The sequence below is a fragment of the Hylobates moloch genome, unplaced genomic scaffold, assembly GCF_009828535.3.
Source record: "Hylobates moloch isolate HMO894 unplaced genomic scaffold, HMol_V3 SCAFFOLD_5, whole genome shotgun sequence".
NCBI classification, from domain to species: domain Eukaryota; kingdom Metazoa; phylum Chordata; class Mammalia; order Primates; family Hylobatidae; genus Hylobates; species Hylobates moloch.
The window spans coordinates 54,245,040-54,265,910 of NW_026652280.1; the positions used below are offsets into that span (position 1 = coordinate 54,245,040).

The following is a 20,871-nucleotide window of genomic DNA, read 5'->3' on the forward strand; positions in this document are numbered from 1 at the left end:
CCCCCCCCCCCCCCCCCCCCCATTTGAATAGCAACACAGGTACTTGCATTTCTTTGAAGTCATCATGTTGTTTTATGTATCTGTGGCCTTACCTATGTTTCTATTGCCTGGAGAGCCATGTTCTTGTTCCCAGTGCTATGTGGCCTTCAAAATGTAGCCCAAGCTGCTCTTCTTGGGGTAAAATTTCCCTGCCCCGATTTAGATGCCCCTCCATCTTAGTACTTATCCCTCTTGCTGTAGTCATTAAGTTACTCTTCTCTCTCTCTCCTTGTGCCTGTCAGGCCTTCTCATGAAATGACATATGCAGAAAAGTGATAAGTGTCAAATGGCAAACTTGGGTAAATGGACAAAACCACACAAGGCCAGGGAAGACAGACTTGCAGTTTCCAGTCACCCCAAGCTGTGCCTGGTCACCTTGAGGATCAGTATCCCAAAACACTTGAACTCGCTTTTGACCCACCAGTTGGGAAGCTGCAGCAAATTGCAAACTTCTTGGGACAGTAATTTGGACGTTGTATCTCCAGGGCCTCAATCAACTGGCTATTAACCACATAGGTGCTCAAGAAATGTTTGCTTACTGAAGTTGTGACAAGGCAGCCATAGAAATTCATTGTGAAGTTAAACGACTTTAAGGTTGGAATATGTTAGTAAATAGTTACAAACTACTGTTTGTATTAAAGTTGGAGTACTGAAGTTGCTTCCTTCCATTGTGTCTTTCTTTTACCAAATTTCATGTTAAAGATAAAGGGGGAATAGGCCAGTGCAATGGCTCATGCCTGTAATCCCAGCACTTTGGGAGGCTGAGGCTGGCGGATCATGAGGTCAGGAGATTGAGACCATCCTGGCTAACACAGTGAAACCTGGTCTCTACTAAAAATACAAAAAATTAGCCAGGCATGGTGGCACGTGCCTGTAATCCCAGCTACTCAGGAGGCCGAGGCAGGAGAATTGCTTGAACCTGGGAGGTGGAGGTTGCAGTGAGCCGAGATCATGCCACTGCACTCTGGCCTGAGCCAAACAGGGAGACTCTGTCTCAAAAAAAAAAAAAAAAAAAAAAAAAAAAAATAAGATAAAGGGAGAATAATGGAAGAAAGAAACTTGGGTATATCTTTCTGATTAGAAGAGAAGAAACTTTTTATTTTGTTGCAAAGTGTGCAAGTGAATGCGTGTGTGTGTGTGTGCGCGTGTGTGTGTGTGTGTGTGTGTGTGTTTAACCTCCCCTAAGGCTAATTTCCTCCCATTCAGCATCCTCCTTCAAGGAATTTCACTGTAGATAGTGGTAATAAACTCACAATTGGCATGTTCTCCTTCATAACAGTGCATCTGTGATATTTCTCTTTGGTCTTCAAGGACCGTGATAGACCTGTAGAACAACCAAGCAAAACCACAGAAAGTCTAAACTTCAACAGTGCGATTTTGTTTAATACAGAGATCATTCTTTCTATCTGAGAAGATTTTATAGACAAAGGAAAGAACAAATAGATGACAGGTTCCTTTTTTTCTTCTGTAAAACAATTTAACAAGTTTCAGAGAATAGAGTGGTTAGAAAATAAACATTGCAGAAAGAGGTAAAAGGAGCACATTCTTATCCGTGACCACAGGAGCTCTTTGGACCGGTTGGTGCCCAGCCAGGTCTCTGCCTGGGATGCCCATCATAATCCTGCTAAGTTGAGGCCGATGTGGTTCCAGGGATGCTCAGCCCTTAGCCACCCCATTGATTGCTTTTTTTTGTTTGTTTTTGTTGTGTTTGTTTGTTTACCTTTAGTTGACAGTAATAAAAAAAATGAGGCAGCAGACCAGCAGGCGAGTGCGGGACAGACGGCTGCACAGTCTGGCAATGCTGTCTTCCTTCATTAGAGCCTGCTTGCTATTTTATAACAGTGTGCGATTTATTTCCCCTAAATCTGTTTTTGTCTTATGGGATTTCAAGTTAGAATGCATATCTAGAGCCCAGAAAGCACAAAATAATGATCCCGCCCTTTGGTTTTTGAAAACTAGGAAGGCTTTCTGCTTCTTGTTAACTCTTTGTAGCCTGAAGGTAACTTTTTCTCTGTTCTTAAAAAGTATAAACATAAATCAGGGATTATGATTTGAACATACTTGTAGGGGAGGAGTGCTTTCAGATATGGTTTATTTTGAACAGATACTCTCTGATTTTCTTTTTAGGTGTGGGACTTCTAAATATATCACGAAACCTAGAAGGCTAGTTGTGAGTACACATATGAACTTTAAATACAACATCATTAGACAGTTAATTACATTTAGCACAAGATGATTGTTAACCTGAGATGCATCATTTGCAGTGATTTGGGGAGATTTTGGTATGGAATGCATTAATCTGAATTATTTGTTTACTTATTTAGCATAGAATTCCTGGATATGTGACAAGGGTTATAATGCCTTTTTATTTTCAGACAATATCCGTGAAAGAAAGAACTCGGGCAGCTTTCTAAAGTCTCAAAAACCCTCTATTTTTACGAGTTCACTAGCAGTGTAGTGTTGGGGCCACTTTTTCTTTAATTTTTTTTGTAACAGTTTTAGGCTATTGAGATTCTGGAGGTCATGGTCATCACAGTGAAGCTAAGACTTGTTTTTTTCAGACAGTATGTATTTTTTAGTTGGTAGTCTCTTGAAGTCACTGGACACTGTGTGGGTTGACTTAAGATTGAGTAATTCATGCCATGGCTGTTTAATTTGGTGAAAAGCTGGCTATGATCAGAGAACAAACTGTTAGGAAGTGGTCCAGTTTTAAGTTTGCGTGAGTATATAAGTGGAGTATTTTGGGTTCATTCATCTCTTGCCAGTCTTAGTTGTTAAGTAATCTTCTTGCATTCATATTTACATCATCCTCAGAATCTTGTGTTTCTGCCACTCATAAAAACTGACTCTGGTTTTTAAGGTAGAGCTTCATGCTTGGAATTAACCAGGAAAAGCCTCATTTATATCTCCAGCAAGAGGGACAGAGGGCCTGCACTGTGTACTTGCTGCCAGAAGTTTTTATAGTAATACTTTGTATCTAGGCTCTGGCTCTTACCATTAAATGTGCTTTTTATAGAGTACCAAGTTATAAATGTAGTGCAGCTACGGCATATTAATCTTACTGCAGAGATTTAATGAGGCAGTTGTTTTGCGATGGACACTATTGGGAGCAGAGAGCGACAGAGTTTTACTTTACCACTGAGCTGCAGAAATATTCCTTGCCTGGTAATAATTATAACCACATGATCTCTTAGTTTTTCTTTCTTTTGCCAGTGCTTTTCCATGCAAAAGTGGCTTGGAAGGAGGTCCATTCTGAGGCAGTGAAATGGATTGGAAATTGGGCTGTTTTCTCAGTAGTTTGACATTTTAGCTTTGATCAGGCATGGGATCCTTGTTGCAGAGAGAAATATGTAAGATGAGTTTCAAGAATACAGATAGTCTTTGCCAGTCCACTGAGATGGCTTTTAGATATTCATTACTTTTACTTGACTTTTATATAGGTTATAAAAAGTAAATGTGGTGAAACCTCATTTTTACATGGACAGAATAGAATTTCTGCTGGTTGGCCTTAAACTGATCCCACACTTGAAATTAATTGAAGTCCACGGGTTTATTGCCTCCAACACTTTTAAGCCAGTGCAATTTTTCATTTTCCCCACAGTTGTAATTTTATTAAAGCAAGTTATAGCAATAACAATTCTTATGAAGAGGAGGATGAGACGAAGAAAAGAACCACCTGCCAGAGAACATAATCAGGGAAAAGAATGCTTCTTTTACATTCCTATTTATAAGTAATGTTAACGAAATTGGAAACAGAAAGCTGCCACTTACTTTTGTAATAATAATTGTGCGTGTGTTCCAAAATTCAGCATTTTATCCAATCAGAACGATATAAATCCAGTGTCCCACAGCACCCTTTTCAGAGGATGAGGTGGAAAGTTGGTTGAGGAGGTGAGATCATTTGTGCTGAATGCAACATGTTTGGGCAGCATCATTTAGGGTAGGGGGAGAGAGAGTGGTGCCTGCAGCTATGACACAGTTTGTAGTTGCAATGTAGAGAGTTTGGGGATATTTTAAAATATCACCCTTTGCGTGGATTTATAGCACAACAATGGAGTTGGAAGAACAATGATCCTTCCTGCAGTAGTGCTGGGGGCAAGGCAATACTTACAGGCATGGACCTTGTATTTATAACCCCTTAGGCTGAAGTCAGAGGTTTGAATGGCTAGCAGAGTGATACAATTATTTTTTATGATTGGATCTCAAAGGACTTTATAAAAACTACATCACTAAGTCCATGTGCAATTATTGAAGTGTAGCCACCTGTGGGAAAGAAATGGTTGACAGTGTAAGCTTTCTAGAATCTTCCTACATCAACTGGCATTAGGGATGCAAACCCCTAGCACAAATAAACACATCTTTCGAATGGGCAAAAAAGAGTTTTTCAGGAAAGTGGAGGCTGGAAAAATCTTACAAGGAGAGAGACCGAGATTCCAGTACTCATTACACCAAGGCATCATAGGCTATAATCGAACCCGCTTCCCAGAGGGTCCCTCTTAAGTGTTGACCTAAAAACAAATTCGCCAGTTGGCTGGAGCATGCATCCTAAAGTTGCAGCAGAAGTGAATAAGCTTGACTGACTTCAGTCCCTGAAGGGTTCTATCTGTAAATGCAGAAGTGGAAGCAAAACTATTTTTTATTAGTCTTAAAATGACCCTCATTTTAATAACTAGCCACAGTGTTGGAAGCATGGACTGGGGTCGGTTCTTCAGCTGTTGAGAGCAAAGCCATCATGCATTCTTCTATGTTTGTATTTTTGATATTGGATTCATGGAAAGTGTCCATATTCTTGAATAATAAGGAAAGTGAGTTTTTATCATTTTTCTCTGTATAGTACTTAAAGTATTCACAGAGTCTCCTTATTTAAAAACAAACAGGTCTGCAAACTGGATGTGTAGCATTTAAATAATCATATTAAAATTCAGACCTAACAGCGACATTTCCCTGAGTACTATCAGCTTTTTTGAGAAACTAGAAACTCATGCTAAACAACCAAGAGTATTCATGAGTGCATACTGCCTTCCAATAAGTGTTTTAATGGTGTGGGGGTCAATTTGCCATAGTTGGGACAGTTATTTATTTTCCTGAATTGCTGTCTAGTTTGGCAGTATTTCATCACTTGGTTTTAGTTTGTTGGAGATCTTTGAATCATTGCCATTTTTTTTTTTTTTTTGCATCTGTCGCCCCAGATGAAATATTTGAGAGAAGCAAACCCCAATGTGGTGGGTCCTATAGTATCAGCTTTGGAAAATGTAGGCATGCTGGTGCTTTTTACTTTAGAGGTAACTGGTCTGTTCCTGTTTACAGAAAAAATACCGGTAAAGGACTTTTACAGGTAGTCTCTATTTTTTTCTCCTTCCCTTTCTCACCATCACTAAATAATATTTACAAAGCACTCACCTGGATGTAGAACTGTGCTCAGCAGAGTACAAGACAAATGCAAAATCCCTGTGATTACTCCCCCAGAAATGAGCAGTCTAAATCCTGGTATACTGATATGGGCACTGTGTTGAATGTTGAGATAATAATTTTCCAGATGGCAAATCAGCCCAGATTACCAATGTACTTAAACAGTGTGTTCTTTTTGAAAAAACCCAACAAACAAAACTACGTGCTCTTTGAGATGGGAATTTTGCTTTTTTTTTAAGAACCCAAGAGATTGTCAGATACATGGTGATAGAAGTTGATTTTGGCATATGTGAATCATTGGAAGGGTGGTGATATAGTTGTTTATTGAAGATGTGAAGAAAGGCTCTAGAACAACTGCCAGACAAAAAAGGGAGTGTAAGTGACTTGTAGAAGAAGCATTCATAGAAACGTGCTATGTGCAACATAGCAGAAAACAATCTCAGAGAGCAGGATATTGGTGTGGTGGCGTTTATGGACTTTTTTGAGAAATACTTGGTTATTTTTGATTCTGTAGATTCTTGATTGTAACATTTAATGAAATATTTAAAGTGTTAAATAGCTGGGCATGGCAGTGTGTGCCTGTGGTCCCAACTACTTGGGAGGCTGAGGCAGGAGGATTGCTTGAGGCCAGAAGTTGGAGGCTGCAGTGAGCTATGATAGTGCCTATGAATAGCCACTGCACCTCTGCTTGGGCCACCTAGTAAGACCCATCTCTAAAAAGCAAAATTAAAAACATTGAATATATTTATATTTAAATTATCATATTTATTGTAGCCATTAAAAGTAATATTGTAGTCATATAAAAATGTGGCTACAGATAATGCCTTACGTATTTCTTAGGTATCTTGATACAGTTATTTTGTAACCATTTCATTGACTAGTCAAGGCCTTATAGAAAATAGAAATCTCTAGTTTAATTTTACTGTATTTTGAGATATAGTTTATTTATGACTTTGGAGGACTTTTTGCTACTGGAAATCAGTGACCCATAAATTCAGTCACTGATTGTATTATCCCATTATCTTAATTTCCCCCAAAGAGATACTCTTCTGCCCCCTCCCCACACAGTTCCTTTCTTCCTCCCTCTTTGGGAGGAAATGACTCAAAGGACAGCGTAACTAATCAAAAAGCATTTATTGAGCTCTAAGTAAAAGCATTCCACGTGCTTTTCTTTCCCTGCACCCCTGCACCTCTCCCTGTTTGTGTATCATTTTTAGGGTGAAAATTGAACTATTTTTAGTTTTTACAACATTTAGCTTTTCAACATTGGTAATGCCAACTCAAGTTGTTGACTTCATTATTATTTATAATTGTTTTTCATATATCTTATTTCACTTTTTTGGATAATTTTGAAAACAAGAGACATACATTTACACTTGAGTTTGCGTTTTTAAGAATGTTTTGCTATGTGATACAGCTTATTTTGCTATTGCTGTCTAACAAATAATGGAGTAGCTGTGTGTTTTGACCAGTTTATAAGTAAAGGTCAATTTTGTGCCTATGGTAATTGGCTTAGCTTATTCTAGACTTTTGGCTAATTCTTGTAATTTCCCATGAAAGAGTATATTTAGCAGAAAAAGAGTTCATTCTTAAGCACAGTGGGTTTTCTTTCTTTTTTTTTTTTTTTGCATTGGAGACTGTTCAATTTTAAAAGTGATTTATCTCTCTTAAGCAAAAACTAAAAGGCTATGAAAAACATGGCAATGTCAGTCTTAAGAAGTGGGTGAGTGATTTGATGGGAGAGAGAGGAAAAGGGCTACATGGTGGGGAAAGGGAAGAAGGCCTTTGATAGTCACTAACTGAATAATTTTAGGAGAGGCTCACTTTTGATTCTCCTGTAATAAAATCTGCAATGAAGCCCTCCTATTGCAACTTCAAGGAAAATGGTGTTTCTGTTTTTAGTAGCAAGAAGATTAAATGTTACTTTAAAAGAACCTGTCTTTAAACCCCATACTTACAGTGTTGATATTTTTCAGACCCCAACTGTAAACTTGAAGACAAGACTGAAGATGGAGAGGCACTAGATTGTAAGAAGAGGCCGGAAGACGGGGAGGAGTTGGAAGACGAAGCCGTGCACAGCTGTGACAGCTGCCTCCAGGTGTTTGAATCGCTGAGCGATATCACAGAACACAAGATTAATCAATGTCAACTGACAGGTAAACAATACTTATCACTTTTTTGTCTTCTTGTACTGTTCTATTTCTGAGTTTTTCAGTTTGTTCCTTTATGTGTTTTTCTCTTCGAATTATTTTATTCCTACGCTTGAATACCTAGCTAAGTCTAGAGATGCTTTTGAAAGAATTCTGAGATGGTTGTTTGGCGTAACCTCAGTGTCACAGCCCTCTTAGATTTTGAGATGCACCTAGATGTTAATAGCTAATGAGTGTATTTTCTTTTTTACTTTTTTTTTACATGCTGCCATTTAGGAGCAGAACGTGAATATTGGATGACTAATATATTTTAAAAATCCTTTGAATACCTTTTCAAAGACAGCATGAGAAATGAACTTGTTAGCTTAGATAACACTTCCTGAAAGAAACTTTTTCTGATCTCCCTCTGCCTGAGTTAGCCACATTTTTTGTGTTCCCATAAAGTTCCATACTTATCCTTGAGCACCACAGTTCTCTCTGGGTATGTTCATTTTTCCATCTCACTCATTAGACTGAAAGCTCATGGATGGCCGAAACTGTCTTATTCATTCTCACATTATCTAAGCCTAGCACAATACCTGGCCTATAGTAGGTACCCATTAAGGCTGGCAAGTTATTCTGCTATGCAGTTCCTTGGAAGAGTCAGATTTAAAGTAACATGTTGCATAGCATGTTTGATGTAATGGCTAAATAAAACTGGGACTCAGTTTACCAAATATCTACCCCCTTTCAAATATATCCTACAAGAATGCATCTATGAGCCTGGGTAGGGCATTTTAGATAGAAGTCTGTAAGATACACGTCATTCTACTCTTCCTGTTTGAAGCTGACGCCACTTCTACGTGTGCGTGTGTATGTGTGTGTCTCTCTTTCTCTGCCTCTTATTTTCCCAGCACAAACCTTTCTTCAATTAAGCGAGTATGCGAAATGTGTTTACTGGACAAGTGTTTCTCTGACTGTTTTCCACAGCATATTCATATTTTTATAAGATTTTAAAGTGTGTTCTATTTTAACAAGGTTTTCTGAATGGATTATTGTGGAATGTTGGATTAAATCCATTAAATAGACTTCTTTATTAAAAGTGCCTTGTGGCTCTTCTCTGCAAAGAGGGATTACAGTGAGCAAGTTTATTAGGCCCCAGAATCATCTTCCTTTCAGAAAACCCATAAACATTTTCTGGAACTGAAGTTTGAGAATCGATGTTTCTTATATAAATATTGGCCATACATATATATTTTACAGTTTATATATGCTTCTAGGGAGCAACTTTTATTTTGATACAATTCCAAACATACAGAAAACTTGGAAAAATAATATAAGGAACTTCCATATCATTTACTTGATTCACTAGTTGCTTACATTTTTCTCCATTTACTTTATTATTCTCTTTTTCTCTCTCCTATAGCATCTCTTTCTTAATCATTTGAGAGAAAGTTGGAGACATCACACCTCTATACGTATATCCTTTGTATTTCTGAAGAACAAATCTATTCTCTTACATATCTATAGTATACTTACTGAAACTGAGAAAGTTAGCCTTTAGGCCAGGCGCGGTGGCTCACACCTGTAATCCTAGCACTTTGGGAGGCTGAGGCAGGTGGATCATCTGAGGTCAGGAGTTCAAGACCAGCCTGACCAACATGGTGAAACCCCATCTCTACTAAAAATAAAAATTAGCTGTGCGTGGTGGCACGTGCCTGTAATCCCAGCTACTCAGGAGGCTAAGGCAGGAGAATTGCTTGAACCTGAGAGGCGGAGGTTGCAGTGAACCGAGATCACGCCATTGCACTCCAGCCTGGGCAACAAGAACGAAACTCTGTCTCAAAAAAAAAAAAAGAAAGTTAACCTTTAACACAAATAGATACTATCTAATTCACAATCCATATTTAAATTTCAGCAGTTGTCTTAATAATGTCTTTGGTAGCTATTTTTTCCCCTCATCCACGATTCAGGATCATGCATAACATTTAACTGTCGTCTCTTTTACCTCCTTTAACCTGGAATGTTCTCTCAGCCTCTCTTTGTCTTTCCTGACCATGACATTTTTGAAGAGAAGCTACCAATTAGTTTACAAAGTACCCATCAATTTGGGTTTGTCTGATGTTTCCCAAGGATTAAATTCAGGTTACATAGGCTCCTGCAGTATTCAGGCTCCAAAGGAGCCTGAATCACCAAAGAAGTGATATTGCACCCTTCTCAGTGCATGGGATCAGGAAGTACATGATGTTAGTTTGTTACGATGTTGGTGTTGTTAACAAAGAATGTTCGTTTAAGGTGGTATCTGCCAACAGTTTCCATTATAAAGTTACCATTTTCTCTTTGTATATGGTTAATAATTCGTGGGAAGATAACTTTGATACTATATAAATATCCACATATTCGTAAAATGTTTACCCACTGTTTCTTTTCTTTTTTTTTTTTGTGATGGAGCCTTGCTCTGTTGCCCAGGCTGGAGTGCAGTGGCGTGATCTCTGCTCAATGCAACCTCTGCCTCCTGGGTTCAAGTAATTCTCCTGCCTTAGCCTCCCAAGTAGCTGGGACTACAGGTGCATACCACCACACCCAGCTAACTTTTTGTACTTTTTAGTAGAGACAAGGTTTTGCCATGTTGACCACGCTGGTCTCAAACTCCTGGCCTCAAGTGATCTGCCTGCCTCGGCCTCCCAAAGTGTTGGGATTATAGGCGTGAGCCACCACACTCAGCCGTACTCACTGTTTTTATGTCTATTGCAAGTTCATAATTTATCTATTTGTTAGCCTACTGTAATACTCTTTCTTATTCATTTATTTGTATATTCATGTTACTGTCATCTTTTGGGTTTTTATTTTATTCAGTGGGTCATAATTCATTACTCTCATTTTATTGATACCCAGATTGCCATAGATCTAGCCAATGGGAGTCCCTTCAAACAGGATCCTGTATGTGTTTAATATGCCTCCATCATTATTTGAGAACTTTAGTTTCTGATGCAAATAGATGCTCCAGAATCATCATGGTCTTTTTTTGTCCTAGTCCTGCAGTCAGCCAGCAATTTTTCTTTTCTTTTCTTTTTTTTTCTCCTGGTTCTTTATGAGGACAAAGGTATTTGGAAACCAAGATATGGATACTATGAGATCCATTCATATTGTTGTGTATGTAAGTAGTGTGTTTCTTTTTATTGCTGTGTGGTATTCCATTATATGAACATATTATTATTTGTTTTACATTCTCTTGTTAGTGAATACTTTGATTATTTTTAGTTTTTGAGTATTATGAATAAAGTTCAAATAGTCAACCTTCGATATGGATCTTTTTGTGGACATATGTTTTATTTCTCTCATTAGGAATAGAATTGCTGGGTCATTGGGTGAAGGGCATGAGATATGCTATGTTTAATCTCTATTAGAAACTTCCAAACCCTTTTCCAAAAACTCCCACCCGCAGTAGATGAGAGTTCTGGTTGTCGTACGTGCTTGCTAACATTTATATTGTCCATCTTTAATTTTGACATTCTGTTGGGCATTTATTGGTATTTTTTGTGGATTTTCTAGCTCATATATATTTAGTTGACTTCATTTAAGATGTATTTTTCCTAGAACATATCATTTTGGGAAAATCCCATTAAATGCAGATAATTAGTAAGATGCCATTTTCAGTAGAATAACTGGTGCTTTAAACAAAGCTTTGCTCATGTAGAATCAGCACTAACATTAGGAAAAAGACATGGGAACTTCAGCGTGCCCACTGGACTGACATGACAGTGTATATTCATCTAGCAAGAAATCGTGTCTTTGGTAGGAGTGGGTCCTGTCTCATGTTTTTTTTTTTTCCTCTCTCATGTTAAAAGTCATTTTAAAATACATATAATTTAGAAAACAACCTTCAAGTTCTACTTGGGGAGTGGTTAATTTTTACTGAGTGCCTGCCCTATAGTTATTCTTATGTTCGGCTTTATAAAACTGAATCGAAGCAAAAGGCATTATTCCTGTCTCATACAACTTTAATAATACATGTGCAGGAAGTGCTGAATTTTCCACACATGGTATGGCAAAGATTATGAGTTAAATTTTTAAAAAAACTGATAAAATGTTTGGTTTATTTTGGTCTGAAGCTTTCTGAAAGTAGGGAATCTGTTCTGTGGTCACATACTACAGCAGGTTAGTCAAAGGTAGAAAAGTAGAGGCTGGGCATCATGGCTCATGTCTGTAATCCCAGCACTTTGGGAGGTTGAGGTGGGCAGATCACCTGAGGTCAGGAGTTTGAGACTAGCCTGGCCAAAATGGTGAAACCCCGTCTCTACTAAAAATACAAAAAAGTTAGCAGGACATAGTGGCGCACGCCTGTAGTCACAGCTCCTTGGGAGGCTGAGGCAGGAGAATCGCTTGAACCCAGGAGGCGGAGGTTGCAGCGAGCTGATATCGTGTCATTACTCTCTAGCCTGGGCGACAAGAGTGAAACTCTGTCTCAAAAAAAAAAAAAAAAAAGGAGAGTCTTAGTTGCCACTTGTTGAAGCACATGTCCAGAGTTATCTGATGGGTCTTGTTTTCCTGTTTATTGTTGTTCAGGATGATTTCTTCGGGACGGTGGTAGATTCGGGAGGCAAAGTATAAGTGGAGGCCAAGGAGGAAGCAAAAAAAAGGGAGAAATGAAATCAAGAACGATCCATGTTTGTTGAAGGTGTTAATGGTGAAGCTTGAGTTGGCTGAAGGTTGCCCTCCAGTCTGATCTGGAAAAGATTAAAGACACTTGGAAGCATTTTAATTAAAAAAGTAATATGATGCTTTTGCTTTCTTGCTTGGTTAAAGCCTTTTAATGTAAGTTGGGAGGTCTGACAGTTCCAGTGTTTGCTTCCCACTGCTTGAATTCTCTCTTCTTGCTGCTTCCCCACCCCCCAGCCCCAGCTGACAAAGTGCTGGATTTAGCAAAGGAAGGTATTTTTATATATACTTTTTTTTTTTTTTTGCCTCTTGGTTTTATTACTTTTTTCTTTCCTTGTTTTTTTTTTTTTTTTTTTTTTAATTCGTTTTGCCTTTTAACTTCATTCAGCCCCATTTGCATCTGTGCTGATTTTCCTCTAATTCCGGTCCTTTCTCCAAGATTCTTAATTTCCCTGTCCATATTTTCTCCTTTCCTTTCTCCCTGCCCGTTCCATGGTCTTATCTTGCTGCTTTCTCAATTTATTCTTTGTTCCTTGTGGATTCCCTTCTATTAATCTTGAAGTCGTTACTGACATCTTTGGCCCTACCCAGCTAGACCACTGCCTGAAGACTTTTTGATGAACAATCTGTGTAAAGAAAGAGGGAATCCTGAGCAGTGTGCTAGAGGGTTAATTATAGAGTACGATTAGAAGTGAAAGCTATCTTACAACTTGTTGATTTGCAAAATAACAGAAAAGGGATATATTCTATGTTCTGATGCCTATATGGGTTACTCAGGGTAGTTCTGTTATGAGAGAGCCATAAAAACCCTGTCTTAGGTTCTTCCCTTCTTTTAACTGAGGGTTTTCTTGGTAACTTAAGATCTGTTCCTTTGGTGACTTTCATCCCCAAGGGTGATGCACATTCCTTGGAGAGCCTGCCTTGATGAAAACTTATTCACTCCGTATCAAAAGTCTTGAAACTGAGCCAAGGCCAAACTAAGCCTTTGGAGATGAAGGTCAAATACAGAAGTACAAGATGATCAATTCTAGACCCAGATTTGAAAGTCAGCTACAAGATTATGTGCCAGGTCAAATAATGATTAGCTGTCCATGTGGACTGAAATTTTAGACAGTGGATCCTGCAGGGATAAAGAAAATGTGAGTGTCACACACAGCTCATGGAGTCTGTCACTGAGAGGATATTCTAGAATTTGGATAGTTTTCTGGACAAGCATCCTTGATCTAAGAAAGAACAGAACAGCCCCTGAAGATAGCAAAGGGCGTGGTTACACTCATAGATGAGTTCTCTCTCCTTTGTCTCATGGTGCAATTTTCCTGGAGTCTGCAGTCCAACATGTATAAGTAAGTTATGTATCATCCCTGCTTGAAGGAATAGGGGGAAAGGTGGAAGTAAAATTTACTCCCTTTCTTCAATTTTAGCAATAGATGGAAACCACCTGTCTTGCCCTAGCCTTGTTGTCTTTTTCCTGGAGGCTAAGAAGGCAGGGGAATCAACACTCTAATGCCGTTGGGACTCGATGCAGAAGACAGATTATCAAAATATATATTTAAAGAAGGAAAAGCACAGAGAACCTCTCATTTTACTAATCCACAAACCCTATCATTTCTTGCCAATTCCCTCAGGGGGTGGGGAGGGCTGGAGGCCAGAGGGGTCTCATCACACTGCTCAACAAAGATTTAATAGCAGGGTGCTATGGGGAAGGCTGAGATTACAGAGACTTTGTTATGCTTACAAAAGTGAGTAAGAACTAGCATTGTAAATCATCAAAACTAAGCTACACTTAACAGGATGAATGTGTAAAGTGCATTTGGTAATACTCTATGCTTGTTGTTCTGAGTCATTTTTCTCTTCTCTCCTGCTAATTTGCAAACTTGAGTTGTCTGTTAAGTGTTCTTTCACATCATTAATGTGAATTGCCTGGGCGTAATTGCAGAAAAAACTAAATAGCATTGTGTTAGTTCTTAACCCTCTGGTCTACCATACTATTGGTAGATGAGCGTGTAGAAATATGTGTGGTAGTAATTCTGCTGTAGCTTTGGGGAACATATTTGTAGACCATATATATAAAGCCCTACCCAGGGTTGTGGCTTCTTTACAAATATTCTTCCTGTTCACATTTTTTAGGAAAATGAACTCAATTGATGAATGGATGTTGTTCATCAGTGTAAAGTAGTTGTCCATTTAATTTTGTTTTAAATCTTATGAAACTTCCTGGAAGCTTCATACAATTTTTGTGAGCTGAAAACTTTTAGACATCTGGAATATCCTTATTATTTGGCCAAATAGTTTTTTTAAATGTGAAAGTGAGTATACATGTGTCATATGGTTGTGGCAAATTAAAGATTGGTTCATTCCAATGAACAATAAAGTGCTCTAACAGCTAGTTCTGTTGGCAGTGGGAATAAGGGAGATGAGTAGTTTACAGAATGAAGCATCGTTTTCATAAAAGCAGATTGAAACTGCTTAGAACCTTTTGCTATTTTCCTTATCAAACCATTAGTTGAAATAAATTACATGAAATAAGTGTGATATTTCAACTTTTTAGTTCATATTAATTAGGCTTAAGGCATTATAAGTTTTATTTGCATATTTCTATATTAATTTCTATATTAATTCATTATTCATACTTTGTTATTAATCATTTGTTATTAATTTATGTTTCTATATTAATTAGGTTTAAGGGACTATATGTTTTATTTTCCTGTTTCCTTCCATTTTGATCAGTTCCTCATTTTGTACCTAAAGTATGTCTTTTTTTAGCCTACTTCATTCTCCAAATCTCCCTAAGCCCCCAAAATGCAGTTTCATGGCCTCAATAGATTCCATTCTCCAGCCCATCTCTATATGCATTTTACTTTTAGACTAGTGATTTCTAAATGCACTGTCATAATATGTATTTACTACTACATTACATACATACATGCATTGTACAACATTCACAAAAATAGAAATTAAAAAATTAGGTAAAGATGAAATAAACAGGGTTTAAAAATAATTTTATGTTATTTTGAAGTCCTGGTCCATGTTTGTTTATTTTGGTAATTCATTTTAATGACTGTTAAAACTGAAAAAAATACTTCACAAAACCTCCGGAGAGAATGTGTGTTATTCTTTCCCATGAGGTTGTTATCAGTGGTGGGTGTAAGTTCATATTTCAAAGAACTTTCCTGATAATCTCACTTCTGTGCTTTTGTTTTGCCAACTTTCAGTCAGCTCTGATGAAACTCTTTCTCCCCCTCCCCTTTCCCTTTCATATGGTAGGTGACAGGAGCTTTTACTTGGTGTGGAAGGGCCAGATTTGCCGTTTTCTTGTTGATTACTTGTGCTTGACTATCAATATCCTGCCGTTTTTTTTGCAGAAAACTTTTAAAAATCAGTTGTCAAAATTTGAGGATTTTGCATGAATTAGATTAGTTAAAATTAAATATGCTGATCCGTAATTCCAGTTTGCTGGACACTGTAGACTGCATTAGTATGAGATGGGATGAAAGGGGCTGGAGAAGCCAGCCCACCCAGCTGACTGGAGTGCTGTTTATCTCATTGCTCTCAGGAAGGTCTGGTTAGTACCTGGATGGCTATTTCTGATTGGTGTCTGTTCTGATTGGTTTCTAACTATTCAGAGTATCCTCTCTCCTGCAGGATAATATACCCTGTATTTCAGAGACCACTGTTCTTGACTATCACTTATTTAATGAGGTGAAAAACAGCTCACCAAATCTTTGCTCCTCTCAGTTTTAGAGAAAGTGGTGGGGCTGAGTGTGTCACTTTGTTCAACTGTCAGGGCTCTGACCAAGTTCTTCCGTGCAGTTACCAAAGACAAAGTGACCATCCATAGTTGGTTCCGACTTCTGAACTGTAGGCTGAGTATGCTTCCTTTTCCGGTTTTGGAGGTAAGGTCAGTTCATTCATTACCTAGTATACAAGCTTTGTTATTTCCACATTGATTTTGCTGCAGCAGAAGTTTTTGAATATTAGTACCTGGTCTGCCATTCTCTTCTTGATATATTTGTAAAATTTGCTACCACAACATGGATATAAAATAATTATTTTTAGATCTGTTATCTTCTCAAAGCTCTTTGAATGCTTGTGGGTATTGTAATTGGTATTTATGAAAGGACTGTCTGTACTGATGAATATGCTTTTCCAGTATAAGTGATGATCTGTTATATTTATTAACTTATTAAAATTAAAAAGTTTGGATTTTGAAAGGGTAGTATAAGAAATATTTCTCTGTAATTTTGATGTCCATATTTTATTAGGCATTTTTACTTTTAGCTTGCTTGAATAACTTCTGATTCACAAGAAAGCTACTGATTATGAATGAAAAGTTCTTGAAGGATGTAATCTCCTAGAAATAGAAAATAAATGGGTGTATTCACTTTAATTTTTACAAGTAAAACCTAAGTGGAGAATATCTTATATTAGTTATAACTGTATTCATAAATCACCTGTTTCTTGACTAATTTGAGTTTTTAAAAATTAAGTCTTTTGAAATGAATAGAATTCAAGAAGAAAATTAGCATTATTTGTCTGTAAATTGTTTTGCCTTAGTTGTATAATTAATAATGAATATATAATGATCTAACTGTGGTTTCAGGATTCATTTGCCAAAAATTGTAAATAAAATGTCAAGAACACAAGCCATGGGAGAATATTTTCAAGAATTTCTCCCCTGTCCTTGATGGTCATTGATGGTAATTAAAGCTGTCAGTTTGTCCCTGTGGAGAAGTAGAAAAATTATAAATGAAGAGCTCTATTTGGGATGTGGAGACAGTGGGGTCTCTTTTGTGGGGAAGACGAATTAAAAGAGACCCACTATTGCTTAGGCCCTCTGCAGTCGTTTGGTCTATCTTGTAAGCACCAATGTTTAGCTATTTGGATACAGTTGTGTGCACGTAAGAGCTCTGCCACATTTAACATGTTTTCAAATGTGAAATTCAACATGATAAAACTTAAGATGTTGAATTTTTTTTTTTTTTTTTTTTTTTACATTTTTGCTTGACTCATGTTGTTTTTCATGTTCTCTACTTAGGATGCTCGTGACCTTTATCTGTTTCCTTTTATAAGGAGTGGGTTACTAAAAAAGCTGTTAAAAGTAGACTATTTCCACACCCTTCTCTTTGTGCTAAGTCTGTGTTTGGGGATCTTGTCTTTAGGGAATGGTAGCAATGTCACAGAGATCTATGACCTCTTAATAGGTCTTGGGAGGGGTCGGCAGGAATCATTCTACACTGTGCCTCAGGTCTTAGTTCCTTTAAACTTCAAGGAATTGGACTGGAACTCTTCACTCCTCCTTTCTTTCGGTTTTACCTTCAGGGGAAATTGATCGATTAGAGGTGATTATTCCACAAACTCTGAACCCTTTCCCCATCTTTGTTCCAACTGGAGCTTCTCAAAGTTTAAAGTGATTGTGTCTCCTGGGTGAATTGTAGAATGAATTTAAGTAGGTTATTGGGTAGAACTCTTTGAACACACATTAAAAGTGCTAAAAAATATATTTGGAACAGAAGAAAATATTTGAAGCAAAAGGGTAAGAAAACATTCGTTTCAATATAATTATAATGTAATTATATGGGTTATTTTTGAGCAAAAGATTAGCTGTTAGAATGCAGAATCATAGTGCTTCAAACTAAGAAAATAACAGAGTCAATGCAACAAATGGGCAAATGTTCAAAATCTGAAGGGTAAGAACCCAATAGGACCAAAGATAATCATAAGTGATTGGGCGTATATATGTCCTCTATTAAACACAGCAATATTCTATTAATTGATGGCTTTCATTATTGTTTTCTAACTTAACAAGAAAGGATATATACCTATTCTGTTTTGTTTTCTTTGCATGTATAATATATATGCCTTATGGACACTATATCATATTTGAAATATATTTAATACCACATCAATTTAATCTTTTCCCTCCCTCTTTTTTTTTGTTTTTTGTTTTAAATCTGACTCTTAGACTCTACCTACTCACAGAGCAGAATTAGCTCCCCCTGGTGACGAAATAAAAATGTAGACAAGGATGTTTGGGGTCATGAGCTTCGTTAACTTCAGCCTTTAAATGCATAATTAATATTAGTATGTGTATAGTCGGCATGTACACTGAACTGTTTTTCAAGTAAAAATTCCAATTAGTCTTGAGAAATGTTGATTTTAATGTCAGTTTATCTATGTAATGAAGACTTATCCATCTTGTGTGGCTTTCTTGGAGTTGTGCCCATTTTGATGACCTCAGACATCTTGGTTTTCAGCTGTGGGAGATACTAGAATAGGAGGTAGATATTCAGATCTCTTGTGAACTAGGAACTGGTTATAAAAGCAGAAAATAAAAGTAAGAGCAGCCATCAACTTACCTATCTCTATCATTCTTGCAAAATAGACTTTTATAGAAAAGATTGTCATTGTTAAAAAAAATTTAAAAGAAATATTGTTTTAGAAAAAGCACTATTATACATTCAAGCACTAAGATTTTTTTTTGGTTGTACCAACAAAACATTTTTCCATGTAATTTATGAATTATTTAAAGTGTATATTTTTTATTACTCAGATTGCCTTTAAACTTAACTTTTTCTGTTTTATAAAACTGTTCCCCCTCATAATTAAATTATCAGGTTGACAGACTCTTGAGAATGCTTTTTTAATCTTTTTAAAATCTGTCAAATCTATTATATACTTACTATTTCTTATACCTAATTTTATTTTCTATGCAAAATATTTGCTTTTCACCAATGTTTTATGCTGGTTATTAAAAAGCCATGTCTTGTGGCTGTATGATCTGGTTTAATATTTATATTCAATATTACAGATATTATCATGCATTTAAAGGGAAAGATTTACAATTTTATGTGAGAGCTCATATTTGAGTTGCTCCTTTGTTCCTCTTGTTCTGAATAGTTTTCTACACTTTCCTGCCCCTCTCTTTTTGCTTTTCTTCGTTTTCCAAGGCCACAGTTTTTGGGTACAAGCCTTAGTCCATTGATTTGTTCATTTCTTTTGTTTTTCCACCAAAGTGTCTCTCTGTTGGGAGAAAGAATACCATCTTCTAACCTCAATCATTTCTTGCCATCACCTTCTGTGGCCTGCAGAAACCTAAACAGAGCTTCTCTTGCGTTATTGATACTATTTTGTCACTTGGCCTGAAGCGATGGTTATGAAGCAGATTAGATGAACACAGCATCCCCTTCCCCCAGTTAATTTCTGCCTCCTTCCATTACCGCTAACTGCCTTCTGCAAGCAGTCTGCCTGCCCTTTGCAATTCATTAGTCCCAGTGCCTAGCAAAAGAGCAAAGAACCATGCTTTGCTTTAACTTTTGCTAATGGTCACTCATAGATGGAGCTTAAGTTGGTGCCTGACAGCTATATAGTGATAGCTTTCTTCTTATGAACACCAGGCTACAACTGACAAGTGTTTAATAATATAAATATTATTATATTGATTAGATACTGCAGTTTGGCTTAATAAAATGTGAAGTGTAAGGCACCATTTCTTGGTACACTAAGAAGACCATCCACAAGTAATGAAATGAATAGCACCTCTCAGTAGTGTGTTTTCCCAATACCACTATGCATTCATCAGCAATTCAGTTCAATAAACATCTGCTAAGATCCTACTCTTTGACCAATAAATCATTGGAATACAGGTTCCAGCATATTCTGAGAAAAAAAAAATAATTTTGGAGGGGGTGTGGGGGGGTGTCATTAAGGCCAACTTGGCAGATTGGGGTGGTTTCCTGGAGCACATGATGTCTTTAGTAATGAGCAAGAGTTAGCCAGGCCAAGAAAGGGAAAGAGGTGCTTCAGATCGACAGAAGAGAAAGAATAGGAAAGAGGTATGAAGCAGTATAGAATCTGCTGGGCAATTTTAAGCCATAGAAAATGTGTAAGATGGAGAATTAATGAGAGAATAAGAATGTATTAATTATTCATTGTTGCATAATAATTATTCCAAAAGTTTTTGTATAAAAACAACAGCCATGTATTTTCTCAAAGTTTCTATGGGTCAGGAGTTTGGCAGCAGCTTTTCCAGGAGATCCTAATCCAGAGTTTCTTATGCGGTTGCCATCAAGGTGTCAATCAGGGCTACAGTTACCTGGTAGCCTGGATGGGGCTGGGGTATCTACTCTTTTTTTTTTTTTGGAGGCAGGGTCTTGCTCTGTTGCCCAGGCTGGAGTGCAATGGTGTGATCTCAGCTCACTGCAACCTCCGCCTCCTGGATTCAAGTGATTCTCCTGCCTCAGCTTCCTGAGTAGCTGGGATTACAGGCATGCACCATCACACCCAGCTAATTTTTATATTTTTAGTAGAGATGGGGTTTTGCCATGTTGGCCAGGCTGATCTCGAACTCCTGACCTCAGGTGATCCGCCCACCTTGGCCTCCCAAAGTGCTGGGGTTACAGGCATGAGCCACTGTGCCCGGCCTGGGGTATCCACTTCTTAGCTTAATTGCGTGGCTTCTGCCTGAAGACCTGTCAGGAGGCTTCACTGCAAGGGCCTTTCTGTAGGGTAGCTCTTGACATGGTAATTGACTTTTCTCAGAATAAGTACTCTGAGAGAGACAGACAGACAGCAGACAGAGACAGATACATCAAGATGGAAGCTGCAGTGTCTTTTATGACTTCATCCTGGAAGTGGC

General features: G+C 37.6%; 1 protein-coding gene across 5 annotated transcripts in view; it reads left to right on the top strand.

Moving 5' to 3' along the window:
- ZNF521 (zinc finger protein 521) overlaps positions 1 to 20,871 on the top strand; it is a 290,644-nt gene that overhangs the window by 22,660 nt on the left and 247,113 nt on the right. For all 5 annotated transcript variants that reach the window (XM_032152612.2, XM_032152610.2, XM_058438547.1 and 2 more), the window contains one exon: positions 7,425 to 7,604. Coding sequence is in view for 3 of the 5 variants with exons in the window: in XM_032152610.2 (XP_032008501.1) it covers positions 7,425 to 7,604 (180 nt within the window). In the remaining 2 variants the exon portion in view is untranslated. The remainder of the gene's footprint in view (positions 1 to 7,424; positions 7,605 to 20,871) is intronic.